Raw genomic sequence first — 15,639 nt, 5'->3', positions numbered from 1 at the left:
ATGTCTCATAATGCATTGGCACTGCCGGTGGCTCCACGTAGCCTACACAGTGGTCTGCACGCTATACACTAGCCAATGCGTCTTGGTGGGTGTGCTATTTACCAACTGATGAGCCCAGCTTGGCAAACTGGGGCGAAACGCTGGCAACCAGGGGTGAGTTAGCTGGAAAATTTATAATGTCCAATAACAGACCAACTATATTGGTATTACTTACCACTTAGTCAAGCAGATCGTCTCCTTTCTCCCAAGTCTTCCCAGCCATAACATTGCAACTTTTTTTGTAACGCTCCTCTTTTGCGTATATAGACAAGAAAGATGTTCCACCTCCACACACAACTTCAGGCATTCCTTCAAACTCACACTGTTCTTATACTAGTTTATCTTTACAGCAGCCCCATAACACAAATACAGACAAAAGGGAGGTCGCTACAAACAACTCATTTTAATCGAATTTAAAGTTTACAGTCTGCTTTCAAACTCATCTAAAATATATCAACAGTTGAACCATAACAGTACTTGACAATCTTATGACATGGATTTTCGCCATGAACACACGACATATACTAGTCAAACAGAACATTCTCAAGGATCATTTTATGCAACCAAATCAACATAGACACAGAAGTGCAAGAACCACAAGGAAGCCTGAAGAAGGAACTCCACAAGAGCATGAACTTTCAAATTTTAACAAGTATTTTAACATACATGTACCTTATATTTTAGTGTGTTCAAACTTATCAAGTGTTTTATACTAAGTTTTGTGTATTTTAATGTGTTTAATGCGTTCAATGTGCTTAATGTTGAAACATCTACAAGCTATTGAAAATACCAAATGAATAAAGGGTGACTAACATAAGTATAAATCACAAGATTGAGCGCCACCTGAAAAAACAATTATAGGAATAATTAACTTTGCAGAGCAACAACCAACTCCCTTTCCCCAGGCAACGACCATCAGGCTGACGAAGCTCCAGACTTACTTTATAACCTTACCTGTTGCCATTTACTCCTGAAATTAAATTTGGGTAGCATGCCAGATTCATCCTTACTCAACTGTTAAAAGATTTACTATAAGTTTCATTCCATGACTCTACTCCCAAAATAATAAAAAATATATGACCAACACCACAATAATCATCACTTGATGAGACCAACTCGTGTTTGCCGTTTACAAAGGGCAAATATACAGACAACTAAAAACCACCAACAACATTATTTTCACTACATATATTTCACAACATACCTCCAGGTAACAGTCTTACGGCACTCCGCACTGCTACAGAAGAAAATCCTAAACCAGTAAAGAAAAGTACGATGACTTTCTCTACTTACGGATGCACCCTTCTTTACGAAAAGCATCCCTAACCTTACTTACACAGTGCACTCTTCTTCATCGATATCTTGAGTCATTCCCGATTACCGCACAAGTTAGTGTGACACCTCACGTTTCTCCAACTGAGAAGCTGCATACTCGGCCGACGATTTCCTTTACCAAGAATTAGCTCTGTGCACAACCACACAGCCACTCCAGAATGTAGATTCAGTATGCACCCTCACATCCACTGTACATTATTTCATAGAAGAATTGTAGTATGATTATAATACAGATTTTAGAAACAAACACTTGGTAGCGTCTTTTACAGAACGGCCACCGAAAACTCGCTAGCATCTGTGATTATAGAGTGCTCACTCCGTAATGGATACTCAAGAACAATAGAACAACGCATAGGAAACTGCTAACTGCGCACCGGTCCAAATGAGAAACACAAACAGGATCACGAACATACTGATGTAGGCTTGCTACATGTGGTTATAGCTCCCCGAAAAGTTTACTGGTAGCAACGCATCATTCGGTCAAGCCAACCTCGCCCTCGTATTGGCTATCGAGCGTCTGATGTGACATAGAACGTCCACTCACGTACATCCACACTGATCCACTCCAATCTTCAGCCTACACTACCTGCCGTACCCCGGGTTTCCAAGCCACTTTGTTGCAACACTTTCAACTGATTTCAACCGTCTTTCCCGATATAGCCACTGTTTTCCATGTTGCGCAATTCTTGAGCAACCTACACCGCCATGCCATGTGCAGACACTTACACAAATTACAGTTACACATATACAAAATTCCCTACTACAAATTCTTCTTATAATATTATGTTTTTACATTATAAATGAACAAAATTACATGATTTTCATGACGTCAATATTACAAATTATTTTACGAAAATTTCCTAACCTAAAAATTTGGGGACCGTACATTCGTACGGTTACAATGTATACGCAACAAGTTCTTAGTTTACTGTAGCCTTTCACTGCCACATTGGTCATAGATACTATTTCAACACCAAATAGACAAAACATTATGACAATACATTTTATCTTTAACCCCATTAGTAGGGGCCGTATTTTTTGGTAATAGTGATACGCACGAAATTTTTCATATCTTCTTTCTAGCCTATATATGACCTTGTAGCTACCGTAACGTAACGTAACGTATTTTAGCGAAATGAACTCGCGAAATATCGCGAAATCTGATTTATTACGCGAATTGCGCAAATAACACGAAATATACCCCACTTGGTACGAAAAATGCAGAATCGTATCGGAAAAGGTCTCCTATAAACGTTTAAATGCTTCTGAGAACTTGAATATAGTAGTTTCCTTCTCAGTTGATTGATAGCGCCGTATATTCTCTACACAAATGCACACAAAGCGATGAGCCCTGTGTATCGGAAGTATGTGTATTCAGTTCCGCGATCTCTAAGGCAATCATTAAAAATCTATATCTGTTATCGATTACAGCAAATGGCGTTGTGGTCGTAGCAAGATCGGTTGTAGATACAGCAGTGCGCATTATACTCTTTCGCAGTGAGTTCGCCACTTATGAACCCTTATCAGCAAATGTTCAGCATTTAAGTACAAAAATGCTGAAAACTAAAGTTACAACAGTTTTTCCGAGGAATACAACAGTGAGGCATTCTATGTATTTGATGCTGCAAGGAAGATTCTAATGTGTAAGTACTGTAATGTTTGCATTACGTGAAAACGAAGAGGCACGTGCGATAAATACCGTAGAGAATCAGAAACACACAAAAAGAAGAAGAATGAAGCAAATGGACATAATTTTAAGCAGCAAATAACAATCGAGGATACTTTACACATCGCAAAGGAGTTGAAAAGTGATAGAGAGCAATTTGTAATAGACACAATAAAAGCATTCATGCAAGCCAGCATTTCTATAGAAAAATTGGATAATCCTGGCATGAGGACATGGATGAATATAAAAGGAAAGTTAAATAATACCGACTTTATTATAAAATATGACGATATTAGTAGGCCTATTGTAAATAAATCTCACCGAGCTCGATAGCTCCAGTCGCGTAAGTGGGGCCAGTATCCAGTAATCGGGAGATAGTGGGTTCGAGCCCGACTATCGACAGCCCTGAAGATGGTTTTCCGTGGTTTCCCATTTTCATACTGGGCAAATGCCGGGAATGTACCTTAATTAAGGCCACGGCCGCTTCCTTCCAATTCCTAGGTCTTTCCTCTCCCATCGTCGCCGTAAGACCTATCTGTGTCGGTGCGACGTAAAGCAAATCGCAAAATAAATAAATCGCCTGGCTGAGTTGTAATAATGTTATTGTTTTTACGTCCCACTAACCACTTTTACGATTTTCGGAGACGCCCAGATATCGGAATGTTATCCCACAGGAGTTTTTTACGTGCCAATGAAACTAGTAACACGGGGCTGACGTATTTGAGCACCGGGCTGAGCCAGGATTGAACCTACCAACTTGGGCTCAGAAAGCCAACGCCTTAATCGTCTGAGTTACTCATCCCCGGCCGGGCAGCACCAGCATATCCATGAATATCTTCCAGGGATATATGGCTTTGCAAAATGCAGTGAAAGCACGTGTGATAGAAGAGAAGAAAGAAGACATTGTTAGTGATGTGTTAGGAGGTTCGATAGAAGACCACAGTAAATTTTCACCAAGTGTTCGAAAGCATTATGGTTTCCAACGTCTAATGTGGTCAGCGAAAGAGGATGCTTTGTTTACAAAAATATACTGTCTGACTGTCGCACAACTCTAAATCCTGATAATGTTGAAACCATGCATAGTTTTTACTTCGGAGAAAAGTCATTCAAAATGTAAAAACATGTAGAACCAAACCAAACCCCGCAGCACTTAACGCCCTGAAAGGGCCTTGGCCTGCCCTGTGACCGCTGCTCAGCATGAAGACCTGCAGATTACGAGGAGTCGTGTGGTCAGCACGACGCGTCCTCTCGGCCGTTATTCTGGGCTTTCGAGACCGGGGCCGTCATCTCACCGTCAGAAAGCTCCTCAGTTCTAATCAGGTAGGCCGAGTGGACCTCAAACCAGCCCTCAGGTCGAGAGAAAAATCCCTAACCTGGCAGGCAATCGAATCCGGGGCCTTCTGGCGAGAGACAGGCACGCTACCCCTACACCACGGAACCGGCAAAAACGTGTAGGCCATGTATAAATTTCTAACTTCATTTCGAGGTTTCAGTGATTTATATAGGCCTACCGGTATTTATTTCTGTAACATTTTATATATTTGGTTGTTCTAAGGTTTAATAACAATTTAATACATTACAAGTGTTCACTTTAAAACCCCTTATCACAAAATTAGTAAGATTTACCCCATACCATAAGGAATATTTCAAAAGAAACATCGATCAGTATGACAATTTATTTCACGAAATACCTACCGAAATATTGTTAGTTTTAACACCGAAATCAACAGTTTTATTTCACCAAAAAATAAGGCCCTTACCCATTAGACATCCGGATGCTCTAATCAATATCATCATCTTTGGGATATACACCAATGTGTAATGATTGCAATATTGTAATATATCAGCTGATGATGGCTATAAATAGCCAAAACCGGTACTGATGTGCATCCGTTCATGATAAATGAAGTATTGATAGGTGGAACATCTTTCTTGTCTATATACGTGCATCCAAACAATACGGAAATGAAACTTATAAATAATAATACGAAAGCCAACCAGGCAAAACATAACGCATTCAAATACCAAAAATTGAAAATAAAATTAAAGAACGCAACCAAACGCATTGCTTTTTTGAAGGAATGCCTCTCAAATAACTTAATACCGAAATTTCTCCAGAAATGCAATAACAAACACACGCAAAACACAAAACAGGACTAATAAAATCTGGTTAAAAGAAGAAATCAAATTCCTAACTCGCAAGAAACAACACCTCAACAATGAACTATATTTAATTCATCTCAAGGCATCCCACGAACTCCCGCATAAGTAATGGAACTACTTTCAACAGATTTCAAAAGATAAAATAGAAGATTTAGCCATTAAGAAACAAAACACATTAAACAAGAAATTGGTAACACTGAAACAACAAAGTAACCCAAAACCACCAATCTAGAACATCATCAATATACCTGGTCCAGAAGAGGTTTTTATCTAATTTGTTGTTAATTTTAGTGTGCTCAAGGAAATCAAGGTAAATTTCCACAAGAATACCTGAGGTCGGTGAACCCATTGCCAGACCGTTCTGTTGGTAGATGATGCCATTGAACGTGAAAAAGTTGTTTACGACCAATTTAAGTAACATAATAAAGTCTTGAATCTCTAATTTACTCAAATGACTATTCTTGTTCAGGTTGTTTACAATGATGGGTATTAACTTGGAAATTTGGATGCTGGGGTACATGTTTATAATATCAAAAGAGTGGAGAGAATAATCAAGTTGCATGCTGAATTTATTTAGTTTATATATTAATTCATATGTGTTTTTAGTGGACTTCTTAGATAAGAATTGGTAGTTATTCCTTAAGAACCTTTGGATAAATTGCGATGTTTTGTACAATGGACTCAGTCTATAATTAATAATTGGTCGAATGGAAATACCGGCCTTATGTACCTTTGGGAGAGCTCCGGCAGTAGGAAGACCCAGGTTCATACTTATACATTGACTTTTCTCTTGTTCGGTAAGCAGAAACGAGGTGTTTTTTAAGGCTTGTTGTGGAATCCTTGGGCTTTTTGCATAGGATCTGTTTTAATTACGAAAAAAGAATTATTTGTGAAGAAATCGGAAGTTTTACTGATGTATTCACTTTTGTCGATAATTACTGTTGTGTTTCCTTTGTCGGCTTTAGTCACAATTAGATCGTTGTCTTTTATTTTATTTTTTAGGGCATGTAGAAGTTTTTGCTCAGCTATTATTTTTTTGTTACTAATGTTGTCAGAAAGGTTAGGCGAGTTATTATGAGAAAGGATGTTTTTAAGCTTCTTTTTTACCTCAATTCTTAATTCATCTTGTGTATCTAATGGAATTTTTGAGATAGCTAGCTCTGATTCTGTAATCATTGTGATAGATGAACTAATTGTATTCGAATTGGGCGAGTTATGCTCGGGTCCTTTGGCTAAAATTACTTGTTCATTTTCACTTAGGGGTGTCTTGGATAAATTGATGATAGGTAGATAGAACTGGTTGCAATCGTCTACATGTCTGCTGATGTATCTAATTTGATTGTCGTAAAATTTAGTGTTCTTTAATTTATTCAGTTTATGCTCTAAATTTATTTTTTTGGCTAAATCTTTAAATAGTTTGTCTTCAACTAGTTGATAAAGTGTCCAGTGCGCATTAGAAAGTAATTTTATTGCTGCAAGGTGAGTCTCATATAATTTGTGATTTAGGAATGATTTTATCCAGTATAAGAATCTGATTTCGTATTTCAACCAAATGTCTTATTTTGAGTTTTGGTAGTTTGTGACGTCATCCAGTGTTTCTTTTTGTTCTTTCTTAGAAAGTTTCGCGTTAAATCAAATAAAATGCACTGCTTAAGGAAATCAACATCTTTGCATATCTTGGCTTTTTTTTTTTAGCTTTATGCCTAGGTATTGGAGGGCCTTTTGTTTTGTTTGATTAGAGTCATCATTCAAGGTTTTAAATTTCATTATTGGTTCCGTATTGAATTAAGATTACATATAATTTACAAAGTTTATTCCACCTACTCAATACTGTACAATAACTGCAATGTCTATAAATACATTACAATATGTTATCAAGGGACTAGTTTTGACCCTATATGGTCAACATCAGCCTAAGTAAGATACACTTACGGATTTGCCAAAGTCCTAAGACAAAATTACATTGTGGAATAAAAATTTAAAAGAATGAACTGTGTATGTGATGCGATAATGGTACATATAAAATGGTGGAGTGATGAAATGTTATAGATAAAATGATGTTCTACTGATCAATGACAATATACATCTGAACCAGTACTTTAATGCTAACTATAACCTTAATGAAATAACGGAAAAGTCTAATATTTTTTTTTTTTTGATTTATTCATTACCTATTTCAGAAACAATTTAGCGAATCAAAAATCTTTCTGTAAGTTAATTAAAGGTCCTCCGCTGATACAATCACCATCATTCCCCCCACCTGTCGGCCCCGCCTTAAGCCACTTCCCATTTCCCCGCCCCTCCCTTCCAACGCCACCCACTCTACCGGTCAGGTCGTTCACATTGCACGCAAGGTGAGTACTCATTGTTCTCTTTCTTCGTTTTTCGCCATTCCCTTCCTTTAAAATATCTTGCGTTAATTCTAACTTTTCCATCATCAGGTTCTATTGGTTCCAACTTGGATTGGGAATTTTCCTCACACTACAGCAAGAATCCATTATATTATAAGAATGTTGTATGGTTTTATCTACATTTAATTTCTGTATCAGAAATACTGGACCTCAAGCAAGACAGATACCCTCCTGCGCCAATGTCAATTTTCAATTCTCTACCTGAAGATGCACTTGAAATTTAGAACTCAATAGAAGTATCTGGACTTTGCATTCAACCGGCATTTTACGCGTTTAAAGTGCAATTTTAGAGTATTCACAAGCAAGGGCATATTTTGATCATCATTGTAAAAAAGTGTGTGATACTATTCTTACAGTCTAATTGTAATTGATGTAAAACCTGAATATTTTGTCATTGATCAGTACCATTCCGGTACCCATTTAACTGAAGTTTCTTCTTGAACATAATCAATTTTTCTAAGTAACAAATTTGGGTAATTGTTTACAAGTACTGTATCACCTTCGATTTTTCATACTTTTATATTTATTTTCTGTAATGAAAATAAAAGCAAAAACAGCAAAATCAGGTGTCGCAAACCATGCCAACTGCCTGTGGAGGCAGTTGCTTCTGCGAGCACTACACGACGGACAATAACTTACTTTCGGACATGTCGATACACATTTGGGACACCTAATTTTGCTGTTTTTGATTATCTTTTTATATCAGAAAGTAAATAGTAACTCGTTTTGTAAAGGGATTGTTTACTCAAGAACACTTGTTTTGTTGTAGGCTATAACAATAATATGGCATGCCTAATGTTCTTTTTATTTTAAGAAAAGACTCAACGAAAGTTTGGCGAAAACAGTCTCCATAAGCAGAACTTCGTTATCTATGGTTGAACATCCACTGTGGTTAGAATTCTTGAAAAAACTTTGTCCATCTTACAAACCACCATCCAGGTATCGTCTAACTTCTTCATATCTCAAAGCTCAGTATGCAGAAATGAAAAATGAAGTCGCAAACCAGCTAAATGACTCGAAACACTTACATTTACAATGTGACGGTTGGAGTAAGATCAGAAATGAGTCGATAGTAAACTTTGTCATCTCAAAACCAGAACCGCGTTTTGTGGAGTTTGTAGCAACAAAGGAAAACAGACACAATGCACCTTACTTTAGCCAAGTTGATGATCAATGTAATTAAAAGATATGGTTCTGAGAAGTTTCTGGTAGTATTTGGAGATAATGCTTCCAATATGAGAGCTGCTTTGGCCTTGGTTAAGGAGAAATATCTATCGATCATACCACTTGGTTGCCTTGCTCACCTCTTGCATCTTTTATGCGAAGATATTTTCAAATGTAACACAGTGAAATCTTTAATGGCAACTGTTATGAGCGTAGTGAAAAGTATCAAGAATAGCTACATCCTGAAAGCATTATTTAACCGACTTCAATTGGACAAAAAGTCTGAAGACAGAATATCTTTGAAACTTCCTGGCAGACTGGGTGGGGAAGCAACTTGATTTGAAAGTTTACTAGCAAATAAATCTGAGCTTCAAGAGCTTGCTGTTAGTGAAGAAGCTGAAATCACACTAGAAATGAAAAGGCAGCTACTTGATGATGGAGTGTTTTGGGTTCGAGTTCAAAAGCTGGTGAACATTTTTGATCCAATCATTGAACTGCCTTTGAGTACAACACCCCCATAATCCACAATGTTTTCACAAAGTTTCACAAACTACACAACACTCTCAAGCAAGAAATTCCAGAATCCCCTCTTCAAAAATCTTAAGAGAAAACTGTGCTAGCCAAACTGGAGAAACCTAGGAAATTTAGTGTCGGCCAAATTCATATGGCTGCCGACTTATTAAACCCTTCATCTCAAGGTTGCAATTTGAAACCTGCTTAACTGCTTGATGCTACTGAGTTTGTCTGTGAAGTCGGCAGTAGCATGGGAACAAAAGTAGTTGAACTTCGGCAAAACATTGCGGACTACAGAGACAAAGAGGGGCTGTGCCAGTAGCCCTTTCTTTGGGAAGGAAGAAAATATACTGAAAAAGAGAAAGCAATTAGCCCTATGTTATGGTGGAGGGGCTTGAAAGGAACGTGTCTGTTAGCTGATGTTGCTGTGAGAATTTTAGGAGCTCCAGTAACATCTGCTGCTATTGAAAGAACATTTAGTACATTTAGCTGGATCCACTGTAAAAAAAAAAGAAACCGACTTACAACTGAAAGGGCTGGACAGATAGCTTATATGTCACACAACTGGAATCTGCTAAACAGAACTCGAAAAAAAGAAAAGAGTCCAAGGAAACAAGGCAGTTGCAGCGAAAAAGAAGTTGAAAACACCAATAATGATGAAATGCAAGTTTCCTCTATCGACGATAGCGATGACAGCGATTATGGCCACATTTCGCTCTCAGATGAAGAGTACATCTCTTAGACTGAGCATGATGAAAACTCAGATTAGTTGTACTACTCAGTTGATATTTTTCATTGTAAATTGGAATATAGGCCTAAGGCTAAAGAGATTCAATATGTATGATAATGAATAGCCTAATACATTTGTTAAGCTTCATTAAACCTAAATTATTTACTTATTTCTTTAGAACATTTTTAGTATAACAGTTTCTATTTCCTAGTCTTTTTGGTTATTTATTTATTTTATATATGAATGATATTACAAACTGTTCTGAAAAACATATACAGAGTGTTGAAAACTATATATTATACTTTTTGCAGAACTTGGCCAATGCTCTGAATAAATTTCCCCCAACTTTTATCTCAATGTTTCCAAAAGGCCTAGTTCAATTCTGAGTTTTTCAGGTTATAACTATTGAATTTTATCTCCTGAACTAATTCCCAATTCTAATTCCGTTTTTAAGTCCCAATTCTAACTCAATTTAATTTTATTAACAATGTAATGTTATTACATTTCTAAAAAGTTAATGTAGAATAGTTTGCATACTGGTACCCTTTTTTTAAGGTTCAACTTACCAGGACACAGGATTTTTAATGGAAAATCTAAAATACCCGGGTATTTACCCGAGTATATACCCTGGGTATTTACCCCAATTTATAAATACCTGGGTATTTTACATCACTGTAAACAGTATGGTACAGAAATAAAGAGAGAAAACAAAGCTAGAAAATGGAAGACAAGAATATCTGATAAGAGTTTTGTTAATGTCAGATCCTTGCTTACTTCTTCCAACAAGTCTTTGTTTTGTCCTTCCAAGGTCTTGTTCTTCTCGAAAGCTTGAGCCAGGTCATCTGAAAGCTTTTCCATTTCCTTATGGACAGTATCACGCTCGCTCATAATGAGAGAATACTCCTGCATGGCAGCATTTCTTTCTTCTGTCAGTCTTTTCAAGTCTTTGCTTGCTTTCATACGCACTGCCATAGCCTGATTGATTTCCTTCACAGCTTCCTCATGCTGCTGTTGAACCTGAAATTTAAAGTTTATACTTTAGACAATAAATAGTAGGAAACAAATTAGGAGTAATTTAGCTTATAATAGCAAATTTGTAATTTCTAACAGCAAACAAAATGTGTACCAACATTATCATTAACCACAAAAAAGATGGGATGCATTAGATAATGTATTATAGTGGTGCAAAAAGCTTCTGTTTTATGGTATTCCTAATGGGTTCTGGAACTTGCTCTCATGATTGTTCCAATGCTGGGCGTTAGAGGTAAGCTATCGTGACCTTTCACTAAGGTGCTCAGGTGAATATTTTGCTACCATTAAGGCAGGTCAACGACAGTTCTGACCACGGTAAACTATCCTACGAACCAATATGATAAGAAGTGACTCATATTACAAATGATAGCAGCACATCATACAAAATACAAATCCTTGCGAGTCATTGAGAAGCAGGAATAATTCAGGAACATTTGCTGGAAAGAGACTCTAGAAAGCTCTCTGATACCGCAGCTTGCAGATAACAAATCTTGAAAAGTCCCAGCTATTGAACAAGTATTTCTGAAAGAAGAAAGGAAAATGGTTCTGTGTAGTGTCAACATACTGACATCCAAAGAAATGCCAGTAAATGAAAAAGAAATACAGCATAAAGGTGCAATATGGATTGAGAAAATTGCAGAACACTGTACTCAGTCCATTCACGTGACATTGAAAGAAAGCTCTGATGTAATAACTGATATAGAGAATGGGACTGACTGAATTTCTTGTACGTACAGATAACACAGGCCTGCAACAAAAAAATTGTCTGAAAAGTAATCACTAATTTACACAGTATTTTGAGAGATGAATTCAGAAAAAATAATGAAAAAATTTCCATCACACACCAATTTTACACAAGTCCATATTTTAATTTTAAGGCCTGCAGAAAATACAGGTTTCTTTCATGTACACTCCTGCTGTTAGTTGGAATTCTGACTTAATGCAGGAAGCATTCTTGTTGTCACCAGAACGCTCAGCGAGATGGTTGTTAATCCAGTGCAGATTTCTTTGCAACAAGTACAGTTTTACTGCAGACATAGCAAATTAATTTCTTAAGGTGTAATAAACACTGAGTAGGCAACATAAAATGACCTCACGGGGCTGTCATAATTCACCTGATACCTTTTGTTACATTTGTGGAGAATACACTGTGAAGAAACATTACTGACTTTGTAAAAGGTCCACAAATAATAACAAAAGGAAACAATAAGATACACCTATTCAATACTAAAAATTATGTGATAGATTCTACATATGTTAAATCATCACATTTGTTTATTAAAACTTATGGTACCAGTTTCAACAAAAATGTTTGTCATCATCAGCCTAGGAAAAAACTATACAAAGACATTAAAAAATACATTGAAATATGAAACTTCTAATAAAACTGTACCAGTAATTAAAAAATTATTCATGTTAAGGTTAAAATTGTTTTCACAAATATTAGCTGATAGTCTTTATTACTCATTGTCTTTTGCAAGCCTTAGCCGAACACGGCGTCGATGCTGCCTATGTAAGAGTACTCCAGCATATCTACGAAACCTCTTCAGCCTTCGTGAACGTCAAGGTGCCAACCACGGATTTTCCCATTCGAAGAGGTGTAAAGCAAGGCGACCCCATATCTCCCAAGCTGTTCTCAGCAGTATTAGAAATGGCCACGTCAAAAATCAACTGGCAAAGTACAGGAATCAAAATCAATGGGAAAAAGGCTGAGTAATTTAAGGTCTGCAGACGATATTACACTTTTGGCCAACGACATTGATGAACTACAAAGTCTAATAAGATATTGTCTCAGCCTGTCAAAAAGTGGGACTATCCATGAACCATTCTAAAACCAAAGTAATGCTCAGCAAATGGGCCCCAGCAGGAAAGCTGCATGTGGGGAAACTCCACATTACGCCAGTGCAATGAGTTTGTCTATCTTGGGCAGCTTGTAAACATGAATGGGGACTTAAGATGGAAATCTTCCGAAGTATCAAACTAGGATGGCAAGCTTACGGAAGAAATTCTTCAATCTTCAAATCCAACATGCCAACCCACCTGAAGAAGACAGTCTTTGACCAGAGTGTTCTCAATGTACTGACTTACAATGGTGAAACCTGGACAATGAGCGAGTTTGTTAAGCAAAAACTCTGAACAACCCAAAGAGCTATGGAATGGTTTATGCTAGGCTTTACGAAGAAAGACATGAAGAGAGAAGATTACATCAGGTCAGTCACAAAGGTCAGTGACATTTTAGAAAGGGTGTTTACCCTAAGATGGCAGTGGGCAGGCCATTATGGTCTGAGAACTGATGGTAGGTGGACAAAGCTTGTGCTTGAGTGGAGAAAGACTCCCTAGCCCTCACAAACCTAATAGCGTCGCGGTCGGAAAAAAAACAAGAGTTGACCAAGGAAGGTCGGATAGCATAGGTGAAAGTGAGGAGCCTGGCACAAGTAAGTGGAAGCAATGCCAGGACTCGGCTAAGGGCCCCGTGGTCGCCAACCCACGCTCCAAAGTTCAGAGCACCTGGGGCCCCTTTTAGTCACCTCTTACAACAGGCATGGGATACCGTGGGTGTTATTCTACTGCCCCCACCCACAGGGGGCATCCTGGGAGAACACACAACCTAAATACTTGAAATTACCAACCTGTTCTAGCTTTGTATCACCAATCTGGCACTCAATTCTGTTGAATTTCTTACCTACTAACATCAATTTAGTCTTCGAGAGGCTGATTTTCATACCATAGACATTGAACACATTTTCAAGTGCCAAGATATTAGACTGCAGGCTTTCGGCACAATCTGCCATTAAGACCAAGTCGTCAGTATAGGCCAGACTGCTAATTACATTTCCACCTAACTGAATCACTCCCTGTCATTTTATACCTTTCAGCAGATGATCCATGTAAACTACGAACAGCAAAGGTGAAAGATTACAGCCTTGTCTAACTCCTGTAAGTACCCTGAACCAAGAACTCATTCTACCATGAATTCTCACCGAAGCCCAATTGTCAACATAAATGCCTTTGAAGATTTTAATAATCTACCTTTAATTCCATAGTCCCCCAGTATAGTGAACATCTTTTCCCTCGGTACCCTGTCACATGCTTTCTCTAGATCTACGAAACATAAACGCAACTGCCTATTCCTCTCGCAGAATTTTTCAATTACCTGGCGCATACTTAGAATCTGATCCTGACAGCCTCTCTGTGGTCAATATGAGTCAATACGGACCAATTAAGGACCGATATGGTCAAGTTTGTCGTCTCTGTGGTGTGAAACCACACTGGTTTTCATTCAACTTCCTCTCAACGACTGATCGCACCCTCCCTTCCAAGATGCCAGTGAATACTTTGCCTGGTATCAATGAGATACCTCGATAGTTATTGCAATCCTTCCTGTTCCCTTGCTTATAGAAAGGTGCAATTACTGCTTTTGTCCAATCTGAAGGTACTTTACCAACACTCCACGCTAATTTTACCACTGTATGAAGCCATTTCATCCCTGCCTTCCCACTATACTTCACCATTTCAGGTCTAATTTCATCTATTCCTGCTGCTTTATGACAATGGAGTTTATTTACCAACCTTTCCACTTCCTAAAGCGTAATTTCACCAACATCATTTTCCTCCTCCCCATGAGCTTGGCTGTTTGCAATACCACCAGGATGATTTACTTTTACATTGAGAAGATGTTCAAAATATTCCCTCCACCTCTCCAGTGATTCCTTGGGATCTATTATGAATTCACCTGAATTACTCAAAACACTCTTCATTTCCTTTCTCCCTCCCTTCCTAAAATTCTTTATTACTGTCCAGAAAGATTTCCCTGCTGCTTGACCTAGCCTTTCCAGGTTATTACCAAAATCTTCCCACGACTTCTTTTTGGATTCAACAACTATTTGTTTTGCTCTGTTTCTTTTATCTACATACAAACCCCTGTCTGCCTCGGCCCTTGTTTGGAGCCATTTCTGATGAGCGGCGGCGGTGGTGGTGGTGGTGGTGATTATTGTTTTAACCATCTTTTTATGTTTACAAGCTGCTCTCACTTCATCGTTCCATCAAGATGTTCGCCTTTTCCCATCTTTACACACAGTTGTCCTTAGGCATTCCCTTGCTGTTTCTACTACAGCATCCCTGTATGCCACCCATTCACTTTCTATATCCTGAACCTGCTTACTGTCTACTGTTCGAAACTTCTCACTAATCATATCCATGTACTTCTGTCTAATTTCCTCGTCCTGGAGATTTTCTACCCTTATTCGTTTGCAGACAGATTTCACTTTCTCTATCCTAGGCCTAGAGATACTTAGTTCACTACAGATCAATAGTGGTCTGTATCATCAAAAAATCCCAGGAAAACTCGTGCATTCCTAACAGATTTCCTGAATTCAAAGTCTGCCAAGATATAGTTTATTATGGATCTGGTACCCCTAGCCTCCCATGTGTAGTGGTGAATAGCCTTATGCTTGAAGAATGCATTTGTAACAGCTAAACCCATACTAGCGCAGAAGTCCAGCAAACGCTTCCCATTCCCATTAGCTTCCATATCTTGCCCACATTTACCAATCGCCCTTAGCACTATTCTATCCTTGCTGTTGACC

General features: G+C 38.0%; 1 protein-coding gene across 1 annotated transcript in view; it reads right to left on the bottom strand.

The window, feature by feature from the left end:
* The window catches only part of Dlg5 (Discs large 5), a 390,290-nt gene that overhangs the window by 301,199 nt on the left and 73,452 nt on the right, over positions 1-15,639 (bottom strand). Inside the window, exon 7 of the mRNA XM_068225698.1 lies at positions 10,796-11,038. Within this exon, the coding sequence (XP_068081799.1) occupies positions 10,796-11,038 (243 nt within the window). The remainder of the gene's footprint in view (positions 1-10,795; positions 11,039-15,639) is intronic.

Source organism: Anabrus simplex, chromosome 1 (assembly GCF_040414725.1).
Source record: "Anabrus simplex isolate iqAnaSimp1 chromosome 1, ASM4041472v1, whole genome shotgun sequence".
Classification (NCBI taxonomy): Eukaryota; Metazoa; Arthropoda; class Insecta; order Orthoptera; family Tettigoniidae; genus Anabrus; species Anabrus simplex.
This window is presented reverse-complemented; position numbering and strand designations above follow the sequence as displayed.